Source organism: Corvus brachyrhynchos, unplaced genomic scaffold, assembly GCF_000691975.1.
Source record: "Corvus brachyrhynchos isolate BGI_N302 unplaced genomic scaffold, ASM69197v1 scaffold3, whole genome shotgun sequence".
Taxonomy (NCBI): Eukaryota; Metazoa; Chordata; class Aves; order Passeriformes; family Corvidae; genus Corvus; species Corvus brachyrhynchos.
In genome coordinates, this window is record NW_008237619.1 from 2,483,391 (window position 1) to 2,506,042 (window position 22,652).

Here is a 22,652-nt window from a genome sequence, read left to right on the forward strand (position 1 = left end):
GAGGAGAGAGGTGACCAGTATATTTAACTTTGATTGCTGGTGGCTCATCTGACAGCTGCTCTTTCCTTGACTCTATTCTTGCAAGTCTTTGCAGTACTAATTCAGCAAAGAGGCTGAGCTTCAAATGTTTTGGCATGTCTGGGATATTCTGTTAATGACTGAAAAAATACTTTCACAAAAGCATGTGGACAAAATTAAATGTATTCCAAAAAATATGAGTTATCCCCTGACAGCTGCTCCTGATTTCTGTTTTTGAAGAGGGAGAAGAAACCTGGGTTGATAAAGGAGTTCCAGAGTATATATTTCTACCATGACATAAGGCAAAGGTCCTCTAGAAGAAAAGGAATAATCTCCCTCTCTTTTTTAAGAGTCTCAACTTTTGCATAAATACTTGTTTTGAAATGGTCAGTCAAAACTCCCGTTAAGCTGTGATTAGCTCCCACAGCATGCCTGCTGAATTCATTACTAATTTTCAGTTATTTCTGTTTATTCATGCTTACTGATCTATTCTTTCTTTCGCTGGCTGTGCTGTTACTTTCAGCCTCATGCTTTACTTGGAGACATAGGGCGTGGGGAATCATTAACCATCCTCCTCCACATATGCTGGACTGCGTGTTTTAAAATGGCACAGATTAAGGAGGCACTGTGCGAAAACAGAGCGCGTTGCAGAGCTGGATGACATCCAATCAGGCAAATACAATGTTCTTCAATTTCCTTATAGGCAAACATCAATCCTGATCTAAGCCTCATGAGCGAAGGTTCATCGGAAGGAAGTTGTAAATGCAGACAGCACCATGGACCTGAGGTGCTGTTCCACTGGAAACAACAGCATCACTGTTGTACACCAACAGTACAGAATGACTGCTGTGGTAGTTACAGGGAGCTAGGCCCTGGTGGCAGGAAAAAGGGAAAAGGGAAGGGAAAAGCTTCACCTGCTTGCTTGTTTCAGGTACTGCCCAGCTCAGCTCTCTAGAGCAGGCTGTGCCTAAAGTAATTTTTTCAAGATCTGTAACTAAGCTCTGTCCCAGAGAGTTTCAAGCTGTATCTGTCAAATTATGTTAGTAAGGACTTACCCGGGCTCTCCCTGCATAAATGGAACTTGTGATTAATAGCCTCAATGCTGATATTCACATATGTAGGTTGTCATCTTTTTCTGTAGATAAAACCAAATATGAAGAAAGGAAGGAAAAGAAGGAAAGGAAGGAAAAGAAGGAAAGAAAGGAAAGAAAGGAAAGAAAGGAAAGAAAGGAAAGAAAGGAAAGAAAGGAAAGGTGATTGTAAGCTGTTCTCAAGCAGGACAGCCAAGGAGGCAAAGTTGGACTTTTCTCTATATCCTAGCATGGTTTCCAGCACAGCTAAAAGCACAGGCCATGTGAAACAGCTCTGGAAGTAGCTACCCCAGTCAGGACAACTGAGTCCTGACAGCACTTGTCCCTGGCAGACAGGCACCACAGCAGAACTATGCAGAGTGCTGCAGGGCTGCTGAAAGCTTCTGTCATCTTTTTGAAATGGCAATCACCCACAGCTCTGATTTTCAAAACCTAAGTAAATCAACACAAGTTGCTTCATTCCTTACAATGTGTGTAGTGGCATAATCACAAAGGAAAGGGAAATGCTTTCAACTCACCTGAGGGTAGGCACTACACCATTTACCCCACCGGTTCCCCTTGTTCTCCCCCACATTAGTCCTGCCTCATGATCCGAGAGGGCTGAGCACAGGACTCGGATGAGACCAGCATGCAGCTTAACATATAATGTACAAACCCGCTCACAAAATACATCCCTGGTTTACAAGCAAGGGGCTGGGACACCGAGACATTGCACCACAGCAAAGAGCACAATGATAGCCCAAAACTGAACTCACTCCTGCCTTCCAACTTCCACGATGTTTTCCAGTCAATTCTTTTGCCTTGCAAGGACTAAAACTTGTGGCTTTAATACTCTGAAAAAGTTGGCAAAACTTTGTGTCCTCACCTAAATGCAATATGCACTGCACATTTAAAAAAATAATAATAATTTTAAAAAATCAAATAATCAGGTAGAAGGTAGTACAAGAGCTTCTACATACAGTCCATTTCAAGTACATAACATGACACAATAATTAGGTTGTAGTTTATTATCTCTCTTTTTAAGAATTTCACAAGTTTTTCAAACAGGTGCATGGGTACGGATGAGACTTGAGCAGGCAGGAGTTTCCTGTCAAACAGATGCCAAGATCTGTGGCAAATTCCATGAGATGCTCAAGTTGCTCCAGAGACAAGTGCCATCATATACAGCACTACTGCCCCACCATCGTTTCACAAGTGAAATGAACTCTCTCTCTCACCTCCAGACAACCAACACCATGTGGTGTATTCAGCTATCACTCCCTTACCCTGACAGAAATGTAACCACTGTTTGGGATATGGGACCCCAACAGCTTCTTGCCTTGAAGCCCCACCAAAATCAACACCCCAGGTATTGGTAGGGGTGAAATATTCAGGCAACTAACAAAAACTGTGACCAACCTCTGGACACTGGGACACTTGTTTTAGCAAGAAACAACACAAAAAGTGCCATCAGCAGAGTGAAGACTCCTGGCCGAGCCTTAACTCTGTCCTAAGTTTCAAATTATTTCAGCAAAAGGGACCACCTACCACCTCCAGCTGAGCCCCCTTTTTGTAGATGGGGATTGATCCTGTATTACTACAGAGCCAAGATGTTGACTATCTTGCACCAGATCTGCATGGCTGAACTTTAACATAGATACAATAATCAAGCTTTAAAAAATGCTACCGTTTCAAGCCAGCCAGAACTTTTATGTGTTGACAGGATCAGTGCCATCTCTTCTGCTGGCTGACACTACTTTCCCCAGAGCACTTCAGCTGTCACTTTATACTTTACTCCTTTCATAGAAGCCCATCTCCCATTTCTTTTATCAACTTTCACTTTTATGCAATGCTTTCAGACATACTAAAAAAAAAAGAACTGTGAGGTTATCCCTACAAAGATAATTTCAGTATTAACTGAGCCATGGCTTGACATTTAGAGCACACACTCACAGCTGGGTTTGTTTGTTTGTTTAAAACAAAGAGGAATGAAAAAGAAAAGACAACTAAAATTTTGTAACTGATCTGACTAGTGCCATGACTCACACTGAAAAAAATGTTTTGAGTGAACTTGCCTTATAAGCAACAAGTGCTTTTTATAGGCTGCTTTCCATGTTTCATTTCAACTGAAAATTTAAACTAGACCTGTCATTTGAATTTTCTCACTGCTACATACACACTAACAGTTTGTCAGGTGACTGGCAAGAAAATTTAAATTTCCTCCAGATTTTACATTAACTTCCAGTTTAATTGAACTTTGAGGCTACAGAGAACCCATACAAAAGACAAAAGATCTCTTGAATTTCTGAACATGTTATTTATTACCACTTACCAACCAGAACTTCCAGCAGCAGCCTTTTGAAGGTTGCACACCCTATCTGCTGATACCCACTTTAAACTCATCTTTCTGCTAAATAGCAAGTATGAAACATGTCACGTAGGCAACTTAAAATGTGACCACAGGCAACACTGAAAGCTGAAGGACCAGTGAAGGGTACACAAGAACAAGGAAAAGTTCAGACAGGAAAGTCCAGAGAAGTTCAAACTCAAACTGGATGTGCACTGTCTCCCCACAGAGCGGAGATGTGGGTGCATCATTCTCCTTTTCAGACATAGGCTTGATAAGCACAGCCACAGAACAACAGCCAGGCTCCTGACAGGGCAGGCAAAAATAGAAGACAGAAAGCTCAGAACAAAACAATACAAGCTGTAAGGTGTGAATTAAATGGGAACTGCTAAAGTGCTAAAAATGTGCAGCTTGTCTAAGCAAAAGCAAATAATGCAGAAACTTTCATATATTTCTGGAGAGCTTAAGAAAAGAGGAGAGACTAGCTAGAGCAATTCCACAAGTGACAGATCTGAATTATGAGGTAGAGGATGAAATTTAAAAAGGAAACAACACTGGCTGAAACCCCTGGAAAAACCTCCTGACCTTGAGGTATTATTGGCCATGGCACATCCCCTGTGGAGAAGGCCAGCAAAGGCCTGGAGAGGCCAGCAAAGAGCCCACTGGAAGGAACTGGCACTGCCTGGCTTGAGGGGGACAACTTCATCTTGCAGGCCCTTTCCATTTCTGCACTTAAAATCTTATTATACTGCTATCCTATTTTGGAAATATATGTTTATCTATTTCTTCCATAGTTGAGAGCAATTAAGTATATGACAGTGTATCAAAACTAATTAATTCCTGAGACTTAATTACAGAGGGAATATTCTACAGTACTAAAATCGTCAGTCAGCAAACAAAACAACATAATTGCTTTAAAATTACATACTTGATGAATGTCTTATATATTCTATATGATATTAGATAAAACTGCACCCTTTTTCCTTTTGTTCCTCTGCTGAGAAAATAATTTCTTTCCTTTTCCCCAAATTATATAACTTATAATGGAGGGTACTGGAACAGTGCAATTAATACTGTTCTTTTAAACAGATAACCCAAGTACAAGCCCTATGCGGTGTTTTTATTAATAAAATTATCTTCACATTAGGTCAGGTCTTTTTACTTGAGCTTACTATATCTTGCTTGCCAATCATACCTTGGAAAACAATACTGTTAAAGGGAAATTATGGTGAAACAATTATTTTTTCCTCCATATTTATCAAGCAAATTTACTTACAGGCAGTACTTCATCAAATAAGCTCCATTAATATTAACCATATAAATATATTTTGAAGATCAAGGGGAACAGAGAACATAGCAGGCTACAATAACTGAATTACCTTTGTCTTTTCACCAATAACATTTCTCTCCAGTTCAGCTATTTTTCTGTTTAGATGATCCAATATTTCCTTCTCTTTCAGCAGCTCTGTTGTTTCAGATTTCTGTTCCCCATCCAAAAGGGCACATTCCATATCCAACTAGGAACACAAAACATCTTTCAGAAGCAGTCCAGATTCAGAAGAAATCTTGATACACATGATTTTCAGGGGGGAGGGGAATGAGTTGGCTCACAAGAGAGAAATATTTTTTAGAAAGGGGAGGGGGAAAAAAATAACCCCGTAAGTTTTTCTGCCATAAAAGTTAAAAAGAGGTCACAAATTTGAGAAAAAGTAAAATTGCAATATAAAATACTGCAAAATAAAGTCCAAACCAACTTTAGCTTGAAGATTCTTTTTCCCAAAACTTTCTGTTTTCTATCTCTTCTCTGTGCTTCCTCCTGTTATGATGCTGTCTCTGTGCCCAGGCTCTGTAGGAAACCCTTCTGGAACAGCTGTTTCTTTCCTGTTGCTGATAATTGGAGCAGGCACAACCCAAATGCCTGGCCAGCTTAGTTTGCAACTGTGAGATTCCAGAAGTCAAGAGGGTGCCAACATACCCTTGCCACTGTAAAGCCAAGGAGGTTTGAAAGGAAGTTGTCTCACTTCCTTTCTCTTTAAACAGCCACAGGAGATACTACCATAAAACTCCCAAGTGACACAAGGTATTTGGATCAACTGAGTGACCATTAAACAAGCAAGATTGTTCCAATTCCACTTCAGAGTGTAATGGTTACAGCTGGGAAAGGCTAATCCAAGCATCATAAGCATCCCCCAGCTGGGGAAAAATACCGTTCATAATAGGAGACTGCCAGGTTTGTGATCCAGGTGAAAAAGCACAGAATATGAAGGCTACACACATCCATGAGTTCCCTATGTACTTGCTGAACCCATTAGACTTATGCTATGTAGACACATGTAACAAGCAAGGCATTGAAAACAAAAACCATATTTTATACCTCTCTTGAGGACTCATCCATCTGGTCATTTAAATCTTTGATCTTCTGCTCAAGTTCTTCCAAGTTATTCAGTATTACTATGCGCTCTTCCTCCAGTTGACCAAGCTCCTGCCTTCTCTGCTCTTCACTGGTGCATTCTGGTATCTGCAGTTGCACACCACAAGAAGTTCATTAGAAAAAGAGGCAAACACTGTCTTTTCTGCCCCCTTTCATATAGTTCTCATTTTAGACAAGTATGGCACTGTTGGTTTTGAACCCATTACGTATTTCCCATCTACTATATTGCTATTTCTATATTTAGGAGGTGTACAAGAGAAACAAACATGATACTTTACTTCCAGGCATTGGAACTAAATACTATACTTAACAGTAAATACTATTCGTTCTAAAGGAATTACTAAAACTTAACCTTTGAGAATACTTTACATGCTCTGCTATTTAGGTTGTAAAAATCCAATTTTTCCTTTATAAAAATAACACAGACAGATGGAGATGCTTTTTATGTCAATTTCAGCTGTTCAGTTAATAGAGGCCAAGAGGTAGGATAGGACATTTTTGTAACCAGTCATTAAGATGGGCAGCTTCTGTAAAATAAGGACAAAAGTTGGTTCCATCTCCCCAGGTAGCACAGGTTGCCATTTCCTTACTAGATACAAGATTAAACAAGAATGAAACAAGGTTATGAAGAAAATACCTGTGATCTTACACGATCGAACACTAGACCAAACAGCACTGAGTTTGAAATGCATTCTTCATGTTCACCTGACCCCAGGGGTTTGCAATCTACTTTCTCTGGGAAGGCTGTTGGCTCATTATCCCCAACCAGGATTAGAGGTGGGCTGCATGCAGCACTTTGCAGTCCCCTTTGGGCCACAATTTGAGCCTCAAATGAGGCTCAGCTCAGCTACTGAATGGCTACTCTGAGAGCAGGCATTTCATCCTGAACAAATCTGAGCTCAGTATTTTAAAACAAGCTGCACTTCATTAACGCAGTTGCTTGCTGCTGCTTTTCTCAGGGCTTAACAGAACTCCCTTTACAATGAAGGAATGAATGGCATTCCTTGATTTAGCAATAGTAATCCTAGCAGGAAAGCCTCCTTTTGTCCAGTCTCCTGTTCAGATAATGCTGACATAACATCTTTGACTTCAACTTCCTAATAAGGATTTAAAATAGGATCTCTGACTTGCATGAAGAAAGCAACCAATGGGAAAGAAATGAAAGACCATGGCAACTTGTAAGTGAAATGTGTTACTACCTTTTTAACATGGAAAGACCAAGTCAAGACATAATAGCATGTTTCCATTCAACACAATTTCACACCAGAAGACTCAACAGATTTCCAGAGAGATAACCCTTTGGAAGTGAAGATGTGTTTCTATCACACCTCTCTCTTCTTCTACACACACACACGCTTTTATTGACTCTCAAGTTGTGAGTGTAGCAGGCGTTAAATACAATTCACCTTAGGCATATAACCACGCTGAAGATCATACTGTGTGTAAATAACACTAAATGGAAGAGATAAAGTATTTTGAAAGTGTGAACTTGTTAAACAGAAACATGCTTTTATGGCTTTGCTTGGTCTCATTACGCTCCTGATTCCAGCTCTTGAATCCAGTTACTTAACACACTGCCTGCCACTGGGATTTGCTGCACTGCTGCTCTGGCACAGCCTGGAGGAGGAGGCTGCTGCACTAGCAAGCAAATGGTTACAAATGCTGTTAGCTCCTTTATTAAAGGACAATTTCCTTTTGGTAATGAAACAGCAGTGAGGAGCACACAGGAAAGGAAGTGCAGCTGATTAAAGGCAGCAGTTTGGTTGGAGGGGCAGGAGGCTTGCTGCTACCACATCATCCCCAAGAGACAACGGCTGATCTGGCAAGTGGCTCAAAGGGGAAGGAGACAGGAAAGTAAATTCAGCCCAGGCAACTCCTCTTCACCTCCCAAGTGAGTGTGAGAAAACATACTCCTCTTACAAGAGCCTCGGGTTGGGAGAAAACAGCAGAGCATCCCTTCCCTCCTACATCTCAGCAGGATGCTAAGCAGGGTTCTGGAAACCTTCTTTATTTAAGTAGCTGTAATTGTTCAAGCAAATCCTTCTCCCTTGGAAAATCTTAAAACTCTTCCTGAACTGTACATCCCACTAAAAAAAACCACCAACTTCCAGTACCATTAGCTTCCACAGGATATGAAATAATCATTTGCTGGCTGCTACATTTTGCTGGCTGCTACATTTTGCTGGCTATATTTTCTACATTTGATGGCTTATAAAATTGTATGAGTTGTGAGATTAATTCTCATACCTAAGCCAGCCTAATTGTGGCACCTGCCAGGACAGCCAGCTCCTAGAGGAGGATTTCAAGCAGCAAAGCCTGGATTACACTGTCTCCTCCTACAGAGCATTACCTTTGGTGTGATGCTTAGGTAGGATGACTCGGTGGTGTCCTTCAGGAAGCTGGGAGCAGCAAAAGGCAGGGGCTTGGTGCCTTCATTGAAGTGCTCATCAGCTCTCAGCCCTCGCGAGGGCAGGTAAGCAGCAGTGCCACGGCTGTGGCTGCTCAGCTCTGAGAAATCCGAGTCGCTTGCAGATGATTTCAAGTGGCTTCTGAACCTCGTTTCCAGATTCATCTGGGAGTCTTCGAACACGGAATCCTCATCAGAGAGCTGAAGTTTTTCGAGTTCTTTGTTAATTTTTTGAACATCAGCAACTGTAGTAGCTGCAGCAGGGTCGCTGTCAGATTTGGAGTATTCTGCACACAGACTGAGGATTGTCTCAAGCCGCTGTCGTTCCTAGTTCAAAAAAAGATAATGGCACTGAGTGTCACATGTGAGCTAAAATAAAGATGAAGTTAAAGTTTGCTGGGTTTTTTTGTTTTGTTTGGGTTGGGGTTTTGTTTGTTTGCTTTGAGTTTGGTTTTTTTGTTTTAGAGTGAAGGATTAAAGTCCATGTAAAGTCCATCTACCATTTAGAGATAAACAGATATACATAAATAAATTACAGTGCAAGATGAAGAATCAAAATTAATGTGGAAGAAGATTTTAAGAATGTCAAAGCTTTCTACATTGGAAAGATAAGTAAGTGTTAGGACATCTTATTTAACTAGCTATTCATTTCTGTGAAATGTACTTTTAAATTTTTATTGAGGTTTTTTGTTCACACCCATTTGTATGTACACATGTCCAGTGATCTCACTATGTAAATCACTAATTGTTCCACTTCACACTTATGCTATATTCCTACCAGGCTGCAAAATATTGCATAGATTTTCCATGAACTCACCCATTCCTGACTTTTTTAGATTTTCCATTTTGTTAACTGTGATTCCTCCTTTTGAGAGAATTAGTCATTTTAGTCACATTTTGAAAAACACAGTTTTAGGAGCATTAACAGAAAAAAAGCTGTTGCATCACATCTAACATGCAACAGCTGTCAAATGCACAGAAGTGGAGGAAGTATTTATTTACCAGTTTATTCAAATTCCCTATGGATTCATACCAACATTTCAAACTTGAGACTAAGAGTAGCTGTGCCATTTTGACTTGATGTGCTTCAAGTTGTTATAAACATTTAATTTCTGAAGGATTTCTAGATCTCTATGATACCTTTCATCAGCTGTTAGCAAGCTATATTTGTTTTATTTTACTCTATGCATAGCTTCCTGTAACTTCTATTTCAGATTAACTTTTTTTACCTTATCATTTTGAAGAGATAAAGCATTTATGTAATTTCATGTTACTTTTGTTAAAGAAAAAAAAATTTAAAATTGCTTACCATAAGTCTATTGAAAATTTTGCTGGAAAAAAGACCACTGTGAGAGTTCCATGCTTGGCATTAATACCTGCGCTAATGATCTAATTTCTCATTTCTAGGAAATCCTTTTACAGTTATATTTAAAGAGAAAGCCAAAAAACCAACATCCTCCGCCTCCCTCCCCAAGAACCACTACAGACATATTCACTTTCCAAGCTCTACCTGGCATTACATTTGCAAAGAGGATTTGCACAGCAGCTACTTCTGCCAGCCCTAACACTTCCTATGCCCAACTGCAAGTGATAACAAGGATCAAGCAAAGTAGGGCAGGCAGTACACTGCCTCAGCTTTCCCTGCAGCAAGCCATTGAACTGTATGAAAATTTAACACTGGTTACACACACCCAGCTTTTTATACGGCTACCGAGAGATTACCTGGTTGTACGCGCCACACGTGCACATCACCCGCAATTAAGACCTCTGTTTCTGAGCTGGAGAGCCCGTCTGAACCCACCCCTTTCCAAGCACTACCCAAACGAGAGAGCGCTGTGAGAGAGCGATTTTGCCTTTGGGTAGCTTATTCCCAGGTTTCCACTGAGATTTCCTCGGAATCCTCCTGTAACGAGCCGCTGAAATAACGGAGCCCAGGGCAGCAACTGCAAACTTCTATTTTCCACGAAATAGGTCCAGCAGATTCTCAGACATCCTTCAGCCCCAAAAGGTCGACATAATTATAACTCTCTAAAGCCTTGTTCCCTCCAGGCAACCACTGCCAGACCTTAAGCCTCTTCCCTTACCCTTCCAGCACCGCTATCCTCCTTCTTACTAAGTCTTTTGGCCAGGCAACCCAATTCCTAAAGCCCTGTGCAAGTGCTGGCTGGGACAGCCAGTAATTATGCAGCTCTCCCTGTTGTGATGGCATCGGGCCTGTTGTAAGGGTTATAGATGGGAAACACGGACATCAGGACACGAGGTCCCATCGCTCCTGCAACAACAGGCTGTATCGGGTTACCCCATGCCAAGCTTCCATCCCTTGGGTAATAATAGGAAATGGAAATTTCAAAGCACAGCCGCTGCTCATTCCAGCCTAAGTGCTCAGGTGTGGCACTCTGGCTGCAAACCAAAAGGGATTCTTTCTTTCCCCCCTCAAGCTTCAGATGCTCGGGAAAAGCTTAAAAATTTGCAGGAAAACCAGTCTTCAAGAAATTCCTGATGAGCTTTCAGACATGTTACAGAAATACTGATATCTCTCACTTCTATTTTGACATGTGCTGAGAGGCTTATGGACAGGAAGCTCTGTGGTTATTTTATACACTCTATTCTCACCATTTCATCTCAGCCAGCTCATTCCAGCTCCAGCACACCTGCATGTAACTGTTTCCAGCATAAATTTATCACTGAAGAAGCAAGCTAGGAAAGCACCCTTGAAATGAAAACCATGAAAAAAGTAGCACATGGAAAATCCAGTCAATATTTTTACAAGAAATACCCTACAAGTTATTTGTGAACTGAACACAGCAGAGGGGAAAAAAAAAAAAGGTATGTCAAAAGCAGGAAATGGGTTTAAAATTGGCTCTGGTGGGAGGGAGGGATGTTGAATCAAGCCTTGTAAGCCTGTCAGTGTGTTTCCCCATAAAATGTCCTTTCTAACAGATTAAAACATCTCTGTGTATTTTCTATAGTTCTCTTCCCCGCTACAAAGAGGGGTAACAGGTCTTGTGCAACTTCTGCCTGAGCAGCTTCGCTACTCCTGGCTTTGAGAAAGCTACACATCACCTATGGTTGGCTGCAAATTTAAGTGCTGAAGGACAAGGGATGGGATAAGGAGATAATAACCTTTTTCAGCTACTGATTATCAATGACATTAAGAGGCATCCGTGGTACGCTGCAAAAAAAAAATTCCAAAATAGCAGAGGTAAATATCCCACATTTTTAACAGTAACCATGTGGTGATTCCTAGATTTGTTCATCTGCTACAGATCGTGTTTATGAATTTTACAAATGCGTAGAGGTAGGTGATGCTATATCTGGATATCAAGGCAAGCCTTGGTTAACAGCTGTGACAAACAGGAAGCTTTTCAGGTATGTTCCATTAGGATCTGGATAACCTCACATTTCATTAAAAATACATGTGCAGTCTATCCCTTGTGACAAAGACTAACATGAATTATGGCTAGTCCATGTGGCCAGGTTTACTCTGCCTGAAGAGGCTGTTGCCAGAGAACAGCGCTTTCATACTGTTGCTCAGACAGACAAACCACCACCATCTCAGCAAAGGCTGGGAGCAGCTGTTAGTCAAAAAGGAGGGTGGGAAAAGAGGCAGGGACTGGGGAAGAGAGATGCAGAAACCCCCCAGACTTTCTTTCTTACAAGTACATTCACTACCTCATAGACAAGAGGCAGGAGAAAGCTTTCTCTTTCTTTCCTACATTTCTAAGGAGCTTATTTCAAAGATAAACTTGAACTGGGACTGAGGACAGTTCGCCAACTGTTGTCTCCCTTCCCCCCAGTTTGCACCAGTTTCTCACTCCAGACTAGTTTATTTTCTCATTGTCAGTCCTTGTTTTGCTATGGTTAGTGCTTCAGCTCCGAGGTTACCACCAGCAGCATGGCTTTCAGAAGCAGCACCTGTATTTAATGTCCCTCTCTCAGACGCAGCTCTGACAGCAGAGACACCTGCACAGAGAAGCAGCATGGAGAGGCCCAGGTCACAGCAGAGGACCGGGTGTGCCTCGTCCTTTCCTTCCCAGAGCAGGCACAGGAGAAGCGGACTGGTAAAAGCAGGAGAGAGCAGTGGCACAGAGTAGAGACAGCCTGCAGGGAGGAGCTGAGCAGGTGACTTTCTGAAAATTAGCTCCTGTACCTGACACGTGTTCTGCTCCTGAGGGAATGCCACTGGCTGCCAAAATAACAGCGTTGTTCAGCTCTCTTGTCCCTAGAGTACCTATGCAGATGATCCTTTTTGAACCACACCAAGGGCAGGAGCCTGAAAACCAGAATTCCAGAGCAGTACTTAAGTTCTGTAAATAAGAACAGGTCTCCTGTAATTGATTTCTTCCTGGACCATAGTGTTAATTTGCATAACACATATAGCTGCAAAAATTAAGCGTATGTAATCCAGATTTTGGCTTATTAAAGACCTCACAGAAATGTTTTACAGCACAATCGAAACTGAATGTTCCTGAAAACTTATGGAGTCATCAGTATTAGTTACATTCTGCAGGGGGTTTTATCCTGTTATACAGCACTTGTTCAATTACAAAACTAAATGATGTTAAGTAGCTCTTCTGTAACACTATAGAGACTGTCAAATACTAATGGTGGGAAAAATTACCTTGAAGCTAACCTTTGTCTACTTGCCTGGGGCTCCTTTAAGAGCTAATCACTTACAGCTTTATATACAGCTTGGGTAATTTATGCTTAAAGGGTCTATTAAAGGCACAGTGCCAATCTAGATTTATAAAACATGAATATGAGGTTTTCCACAAGTCATATAAAGACTTACATAAGCTCTATTAACCATGATTTTAAAGCAGTACCATCTTAAAAACGCAAAAATAGTTTCATTTCATTTTCCCTTCACATAAGCACATCTTACTAAATTGCAAAGCATCAATGCAAACCAGGCACAGGGATATTCGGTATTATTCCCTACTTCTGAATAAACTAATGAAATTCAGTGCTCTTCTGACTGTGACAAAGTGGACTATGGAACAAGACCCTTGAATTTTATTACTGCACATTCAGGCATTGATAAATTGAAATCTCTCCCAGTACAAATCCTGGATTTAGTAAAACTTCATTAACAAGTGTATGTTTACAGATCCCTACTGACAGCTGGGCTATGGAAGGCATCACGAACCTAGTGCACATGTGATTTTTAGGTACCTACCACCATCTAGAGGAAATATATTGTATTGCCTAAAAACCAGCACAAAAAACTTTAGTGCTATTTAAACAAGCAGTTATCGAAGAAAACAGATGGTCCATAATATCTACCAAATTACGTTGCCTTTGCTGTTCCACTCCCAACCACCCCATGGTCTGAAGAGAGAGGCCCCTTTTTAGTTCCAGCAGCTACCACAACTGGGCTTTCATCTCAGATAGGAAAAAAAGAGTGAGATTTCCTCTTTAAATAATAATTAAAAAAAAAAAAAATAGCTAACTGAATTGCATTGAACATTATTAGATCACAGTGATAACCTTTTTCCTTGTTTATAAGGCTCCTGGGCTAGTGTCAGCAATAGCTACTCTGACTTCTACTCATGTCCAGCTTGTATAAACATCCCCGTGCCAGGATGCAACGTCCGGTCAGCCGGGCTGGAGAGGAAGCAGACACAGGTCGTGACCCTGCTGCCTGTGCCAGGAGAAGCCCTGTGCTGCCCCACCTGCTCCCACAGCCCATGGGCCCCTGGCACTAACGCCAGAGGGATGGCAGGAATAAGAGCGCCAGTTCCTCCTGCTCTTCAAGTCACAAAGGAGCAGGCTGGCAAAGCAGAAGCGGCACCAGTCTTCAGCTAGTTTATGTGAACCCAGCCATAGACAGCAGATCTAAAGAAACAGATATGGAGAAACACCAAATCCTGCAAAAGTATGTATGTGTCTTTTCTATTTGGTGCACAGCAACAAATTAAAACTTAGACTTTTAAATAATTTTAAAAAAAACCAACCTGCATATTTTTACTATTTGTACTTTCTTTTCTCATCTCTGGTTATTTCTTTGGGCAATGACAGCAGATAATTTGTTTTCATATGCAGGCTGCAGCAGCAGCTCTAAATGCAAACTTTTAGAGGAGCCTGTGACACTTAAAAGCAAACTAAACACAAGTCAAACTCATAGAATAATTTATGTGGAAAAGAAAGAGTAAACAAGTGAAAGTAAACAGAAGAGTTCAAGGGCAGACACTAGGTCAAACTGCAGTGAGTGCATAGATTTTACTACCAAAAAAAATCCGGAAGTGAATATCAGCTATCAAATAGAAGACACTCAAGCCACTCTGTGCCAGCAGAATAGCTACAGGGGCAGTGCTGGTGCAAAGAAAGATACTCTCTACTTCTTATCTGGACCACAGAGCACTCTAGTCCTCTAAAAAAGCGTGCTATTTTTCTGATGGAGTTATTTGAGCAGTCCTACACTGTTCTTCTACCTACTGTGCTTCAAAAACCCAGTAAGGAAAATCCTTGTGCACAGGGACTCTACATTTTCCCTGCCATTTACCTACCAGCTACTCAACTTGAGCTTTTACACAGCACTGAAAGCTCAGAGCACACAGTTTTGATACCCATGAACGCTTCTTTAGTTGGGGTTTTTTATTCACACCTTCCCCCATCCCAAAAAACAGAGAGACCTGAGCAGACATGGATCCTTTGCCCATGTCAGTACTCAAGGGCAAAAAAATTGTTCTTTGGTAGCTTCAGCTGGATATATCAAGACCCTGTTTGCACAGACCCTTGACTATCCTTTGGATAGGGATCCACACACAGGTATCCACAGGGATCCCAGAACAGGACAGGCCCTAATATCCAAAGAACTGATGTCTGGATTTATATACATACATATATATATATATGTATATGGATCTTTCTACTTCTCAGAGATGTAGAAACCTGTTTATGGCATTTTTCAGACTCTCAAACCATTGGAAGGAGGCACTGATGTGATATTTCACTCTTCTACCAAATGAAGAGTGAAATGAAGAGCTCTAGCAAATGGAGAATGAAGGAATGGAGCAGTATCTTGAGTATAAGATCAACTCAATCAGGAGCAAATTCCTTCATATTCAAATTATGTGTAACACACAAAACATCATATTTTTTTCAAAAACTTTGGAAAAACAGTAAGCAAATTCTCTTTTTAAAGAATTGGGACTTGAAGGAAGTATTGCTCAGCAAGAGGAAATATTGAGGGGTGGGAATGTAGCCATTTCATCCAATTATAAAATCGGAACAATTACCAGCATCACCGAATACCGAAACAACCCAATATGTTTCATCCCTCACCATGAAAAATAATTAAAAAAAAAAAAAAAGCCTGTTCTCTCTGAAATACGAATACGTTGCTTTTATGACTGATTATCTCAGGTTTTACAGCATGACTGCCTGCAAAACCTTCTGATAACAAGCAAAGAAGCAATCACCACTCTGCACACACAACACACCAGGACTAGGGAGAAGATTACAGAAAGGAGTAGAGGAATGGCAGGACAAAGGCAGGAAGAAGAGGGAGAAACAACATTTCTGCTGATATTTCCCACAACCTTTTTCCCAAGCCACACAGCCATTTTCACTCACAGTTGGTCCTTCTCGCCCTGGGAAGCCCAGTCGCTGCTCCCAAGAAGCTGCAGCTTCAAGGGGAACCAGCAGAGGTTTTGGGGAGCAAAGCAGGGCACGGATGCACATGCCCTGACACTCATGGAGCGGGGAAGGGGCAGTGCCTGCCCCCCTCTCACACCTGAGCCTCAACACTACAGCCTTCGAGCAGGCAAAGGCGAACCTCTTCACATCTTGCGAACAACAGCATGTATCTTATAAACTACAGTGATCAGTGGACTGGGGGGGGGAAAAGGCAGACTCCTGTCTGTGTAACAGGCTCCTCACCAACTTGCATCAAGGACATAGGTGAGATGGGGCATGGGGAGGCATCTCACTGGGTTACAATTCTTAGGCTGAACCTGCTACTCGTACGATTCAAGATGGGAACGGTGGCCCTGCACAGGCACCGGGTCATTGCTAGTGGTCACTGACAGGCATCCCCTTCTCCCACATTCCCACTACTCCTGCATCCATCCTCCCCACAGCTTTTCACCCCCAGCCTGCCCAGGAAATGAATTCTCCTGCAGGTTTGCTGTCTGTATGCAAACTATACAGGTTTAAGAGTATCCTATTTCCATTTTGCTCAAATTCATAAGATGTGAATTAGGGCACACAAATGTAAAGTTAATGTCTCAAATTTAAGACTCAGGAGTACCAACTGGCCCATCTAGTGACCTCTATTTCTATGTGGATGATAAAATATGAATGCATGTTAATATGGTCAGAGAGTCCCAAAGCCACTCTGAAAACCCTTTGGAAGAACTGCTCTGTGTTCTTCCAGAGACAGTTTCAATACAAAACTGTTTCAAACATCTCTGTGGGTTCTGAAGACATTTTTACTTTTCCCACTCATAAGTTGTTTCAATAATACATAATTACATTTTACTACCTATATAATCCCAAGCTGAGACAGTATGCACTACTTTACATTCACTGAGACAAAGAAAGAAATTGTCCTCCTCTGCTACTCTCCATCTTGGGAGGGGGAGAAGCAAGGAGGCCTGTATTTTAATGAACATGCTCAGAAGGAAAAAATGAAAACTAAGCAGAAAAACCTCTGCAGATGGCTGTTTAGCCCACACCAATGTATACCTGACTCTGCAGCACACAAAGCTGAGCAGCTTAGAGCAGAATCTCTTTTTCTTTGCCCACTTACCACAAAACAGTGTCATCATCTAAAGCAAAAAGTCCTGGATCCCTGCAGTGTAATTTGTGGGTTTTATGTACACAGACATTTTAACAGAGCCCACAGGATAACTGAATACAATTTACATGGGTTCCAACATTTTTTCAGGATGGCTGAATGGCACCGTCTATCCAAGCAGCACGCTATGTACGGGTTAGCTTTATGGACTGTAATAATAAACAAGGCATCTGGAGCAGGCAGCATTTGAATTTCAAAACAGAGCAGCTTATTCTTTGCTGTACCTTCCTGATGGCTAGACCTGGGATGGGTATTTTGCAAATGCTAAATGTCACAGATAAATAAGAGGAAGAGAAAAAAATTACCAGCCGTTCCATCTCCTGCTCCCGAAGTCGCTCTTCCCTCTGCCTCCTGTGATAGTCCATGAGGTCTTCCCTTCCTGAAATTGAGCTAATGCTGTTCTTCCGCTCTCGCATGGACATTTGCAGAGAATTTGGTGTCTGTCTGTAAGTTTCCAGATCTGGGTCATCAAGTTCCATGGAACTGGTGGAAAGGTTTCTTCGGACAGAGAATGACCTGTCAAAATCCACTGGGGAGAAAGAACTACTGGGACTTGTTCCTGAGAGTCCAAGTCTATCAAAATCATCGGGGAGATACGGGGAAGAAGGTGCTAAAAGCATCTTTTTAGCAATTCGAGGGCTTGCAGGAACACTAAGAGTTGAACTGACATAGGGATTACTCCCAGAGACAGAGTTTGCATGTGGTAAAACCCCTGAGCTGCAAGAAGAAAAATTCAGGTAATTATCAGCATCGAAAGCATTCTGAGGTAGATCTTTTTCTCCAAGTTTTTTCCTTTTACTATTACCCAGAGAGCTTCTGGGGGGCAAACTTAATGGCACCAGCTGGTTTTCTGTTGATTTATACAGTCTGGGTAGGGAACGGCTGTACATTCCCATATGACTTAGAGATCCACCAGAGTATTTCCTAGGCCGTGAACCCAGAGTTTCCATCATCACATCCTTGTACTTAAGTGGCTTTATGTGTAGGGCCAGACTGTTTTCAGCATTCATTCTCCTGCCTTGCTTTGGGCTGGAAGGCATGCTGGCTGCCCCAGAATTGCTACCAGGTGAGAGCACCAGCTCGTTCCCCGAGCTTCCATTCCACATAGTCAGGAGAGAGCCTGAGATCTTCTTTGACTCCAGCATTCCTGGGAAGTAGATGTTGTCATAAGATTTATTTCTCTGACTGTACTTTGAGTAGTTAAACTTATCCATGTGTCCAAGGGATTTTTCATTTTCTCTGCTGGCATGAATATCAAAATCTGTCCTTCCTGAACTATACCCACTGAGGGATGGAGACATGCCTGATATGGAACCCAAATGTTTTACAGAGATGCTTTTATCTGGAAGATACGGGCTTTCACAGGGGAACTGCTTGCCTCCTTGAATTTTGTTAATAGAGTGTGTATTTTTAACACTGGAGGAAGGATTAGGTTTAATTGGCATAGGTTGTGAAAGGGTTAAATAAGAGCCAGCATAGTCCCCATTTGTTTTAAATTTAAGAGTTGATGAATATTTCTTCGTGTTGAGGTTTTCCATAATATCCTGGAGACCATTTTCAAGGGAATTCGCCACAGAACCCTTTCCCAAACTAGCATTTTGTAATTCCATCTGTTTTTGTGAGTGGCTATAGTCTGCCATAATCTTACTGGAATCTGTAAAGAAGACAAAACAAGAAAAAAAAAAATTAGCTAGTAAGTAGCCTCTTGCATGTGCATGCCTGCAAAATAACGTGAACACTTTTTGCAATAATTACTGTGCTTGTAATAAATGTGTCTCAGATCACTAAGCAAAGGAGGAGATGCACAATTTTCCCATCTGCTTCTGCAGAAGATGGGAGACAGAAAAAGAAGCGGTAGAGGCACAAAACCATACCAAAGTCAGCAACACAGCTGGAAAGAGGCTAGACTCTTTCTTTGCTGTCCTATCCATTGCAGGAGTCTGTGGTTCAACCTTTATAATCCTGAGCCTCTTAAGATATCCATGAAGTAAGGAAGAATTGTTGTCCTGATGTTTTACAGCTGAGGAACTGAGGAACAGGGAGAATATGCAAAGCAGACAGCAGAGTAAAGAATCCAACTCAGGTCTCCCAGGGCCAAAGACATAAGATACTGCTCTGGATCACCTCTTCCTTTAATCTGTGCAGCTAGTGCATATGAGCCCTGATATACTAGTGAACTCAATTTAAAGCTCAGGAGTTTGTCACCTTTCTGCTTACTTTGTGGATGGTCCTGCAAAGCTTAATGGGAAAGTACAAAACCAAGGCACGTTTTTCAAGGTGTTTCAGCTCATGCTCTAAAAATACAAAGCTGTAACTACATCTGCAAAGAGCACTTTGGTTAAAAGATAACCTTAAGGAAGTAGAATGCTAGGCTGCATGACTTCATTCAAAACATCAAACCCACATGACTATTAAAAATACGGACGGAGGTGAAAGTTACAGATCCTAATGATTGTTCAGAAATCTAATTTATACTCAGGAAGAGAGCACAGACCAAGAAAGCCTTTGCTGTGGTGGATGTTATTGTTCAACAAAGTGTCAAGCTCTAGTCTACAGTTCTGAGCACCACTTTGCCGAAAGCAAAGAAAGGAATTCAGCTCCTGACGGTGCCAGTTCCTGCAGGAGATAAACAGGAGCCCCAGCAGGCTTACACTTAGACCTCAGCTGATGTAGAAATGACACCATTAACATTTACAGCAGCTTCTGGGATGTGCTAGTCTACACTTTGAACTAATAAAGCACTTCTGAGTGTCAGTTCCTGCAGTGCCAGCAAGTGTTGTTTCTGAAAGTAAGGGTCAAATCTGGGATTTACTCTTGGCTCAGTCACATTTCACCTGTGACTTCAGCTTCCTCATGAGAAACTGAATTTCAGCTTGTCACTCGGTGGGAAAACCTAATGTGTAAAGTGCCCTTAAAGTCCTCGGAGGCAATACTTTAGTCCTCTCCCAAGTACCGCTTCAGGCAATTGTATCAACCAAGAGACAGAATTTGGGATTCCTGTCTGCCACCAGAACTCATATGACCTGGTTGCATTGAGAATCACTATGTTCACATCTTGTGGAAGGTGGCAATGCATTCCTCCCAAGGGTCCTGGTCTCCAGGACCTTCCTTGCTAAGAAGGCACAACGCCACGGAATTCACCACTGTCCAGGGCATCACCAGTCCTCAGCTGCACAGGCTTCCTCTGCTCAATCCAGGTGTGCAACAACATGTTCTCCTCGATTAGTAAGAGAAAAAGCTGTAATTTTGGGAACAGAGATAACTATCATTACTTATGGAACTGAATAGGCAGCAGATAAAAGGAGCCACCCTTAGGGGACACAAACACAAAAATCAAAGTAAAATAAAACACCTTCTTGACCACAGTGGACCTGGCTAAGCAGTTGTTAATTACAAGCTCTGGTAGAGGCCAGAAACATTAACTTGCACCTTCAAAACTAAACCTCAAGTCTACCTCTACACAGAATTAAATATTTTTATGCTGGCTGTAAATATGGAATTTGTATTATATTTATAATTTTAACACACTTATGATGATGATACAACTATCTAAGTTGCCTTTGAACCAGTGAATTCAGAGTTCTCCATCACACCATCGCCACTGTGAGCAGTGAAACTGCAGTTTCTTATATTGTGATATTTTACTTGACATTTTTTAGCTATTTTCATAAATTTTGATAACAGCAGTGATGAAGTTCAAATGAACAAAAGGATAAATGTGACCCAAATTCAAAAGAACTCTTGTCAGGACAAGACAACGTCACCTGGAAGAATCAAGTATTCATCGTATTAGTGGTGTTTTAAGGAAGAAGAATAAGATGTAGAAGTTATTTAAGAGCCCAGATGTAAAGCACAGTGGATATGCCTTTTATACTTAACCTTCCATTGTGGAACAGACCCTAATTTCCATCTCAGTCTCTCTTTCTCCTCCCCTCTTCCAAATCTCTCTTAAAACTGAAATCTGATCTCATATGAAAATTGTATTGTCCAAACCTTAACTAACCCAGCTAAGTTCAAATATTTTTGCATAAATTTCACTGGCTCCTCTATAAATAGCTTGGCAGACACATTAATGGGACATTAATAATTGTTCATTACTCCCTTGCAACAGCAGTAGGGCACATTTAATCCTACAAAGACTGGATGCTTTTGCCAAATAACAAGTTAGCTCATGGAAACTTTCATGCCTGTTCACCACAGCAGTGAAGGGTTCATTGTACTTGAAATCCAAACAAGTACAGTAAGAAAAGGTCATGATACCTTCATGTAGTCAATCCAGTTCAGCTTTTCTCTACTATCCCTTGTGCCAGTTCCTCTGGTTTTTGTTTCCAGCACCACAGTGCCCGCAATCATACAGTTAAAACCCAACTGGACAACAGCACATGTTTAAATAAACCAAAGCTGCTTCCCACCAACCAGATCTTGTTTGCTTTGTTTATTTCTAGGGTAATGTTTGAGTTGAAACTTGATGAATATGCCAGGCTGTGTTACACATCCTGGCTGATGCTGTCTTTGCATGCAGCTCTAGAGACTAAGGATGGGAGCTTCAGCTCGTGACATGCCCTGAACCCATCCTGCATCCAGGTCAGCCCCAGCTTTCATGCTCAGCACAAGGGTCCTCTGTTTAGCAAAGTATTTGCTGCCTGGAGCTACAGAAGGAAATTCTTCCTTTTTTTTAAATTTTTTTTTGCTTTCCCTCCCCTCCTTCCTTTTCTTCCTTTCCCAAGTTGTTTAGCTGGGGGTCACTGATATCTGTTCCAGACAGGCATTAAAGTGATGGGGGAGGGTTGGCTGTCTGCAGCATATCCAGCTGTGGCCTTGTTCTGCCCTGTAAATGGAGTTAGACATGGAATAAGAACAGAGTGCTGATCTTATCCATGTGTCAGGAGAATTAAAGGGCCAAAATCAATTGGAAATTCTGAAAGATCTCAGTGCATTACAAACAAACCTCATTTTAACTGATTACCTGATCCAGCATTCTGGAAGGAGGAGAGGTTACTTCTGTTTGGCATCATATTTCTCTTCTACAGGATGGTTAAAATGACACTAATTTGAGTGAACCAGATAAATTTTGACCTGCAAATAAAGTAAAAAAAGAAAAAAAAACCACGCCGTGTTAAAAAGTGTATTTTGGGAACATTTTTTGAGTGCATAATATAGAACACAACTGGCTTTTCTTATGGTAAAATTTCCACAGACAACTCAAAAAGAAATATGTTAAAAGATATTTGGAAAGGACACTCCATGTTTAATGTGGAGTCTGTGGAAAAAAAAGGTAAAACCTGTCTGCAGTTGGTTTATCAGTTTAAAAGACATATAATTTGTTTTGATAATCAGCCATTATCTATGTATGACTCTGTCCAAACTCTGTACAGGCTCTGTACTAGTCACAGCTCCTGAGTTTTGTCTGTGATCCTGTGACTTCCTTAAGAAATGACAAACAAGGTTGCACTTTGCTGCTGAAGACTTTATTTTGAAAGCCCATAGCCCAAGTTCAGCCCACGCAACACCAGCATTCTGCAACCATGAATAAACCTATGCAAAACCAGGTATGTCATCCAAAACACAAAAAATGT

The 22,652-nt window shown here is 41.3% G+C and overlaps 1 protein-coding gene across 11 annotated transcripts in view; it reads right to left on the reverse strand.

Moving 5' to 3' along the window:
• Positions 1–22,652, reverse strand: part of PHLDB2 (pleckstrin homology like domain family B member 2) — a 66,128-nt gene that overhangs the window by 33,327 nt on the left and 10,149 nt on the right. For all 11 annotated transcript variants that reach the window (XM_017731774.1, XM_017731772.1, XM_017731776.1 and 8 more), the window contains exons 2-6: positions 22,043–22,152; positions 17,382–18,730; positions 8,217–8,600; positions 5,810–5,953; positions 4,815–4,952 (exon numbers count right to left, since the gene is read on the reverse strand). In XM_017731774.1, the coding sequence (XP_017587263.1) occupies positions 4,815–4,952; positions 5,810–5,953; positions 8,217–8,600; positions 17,382–18,730; positions 22,043–22,091 (2,064 nt within the window). In that variant the 5' untranslated portion in view covers positions 22,092–22,152. The remainder of the gene's footprint in view (positions 1–4,814; positions 4,953–5,809; positions 5,954–8,216; positions 8,601–17,381; positions 18,731–22,042; positions 22,153–22,652) is intronic.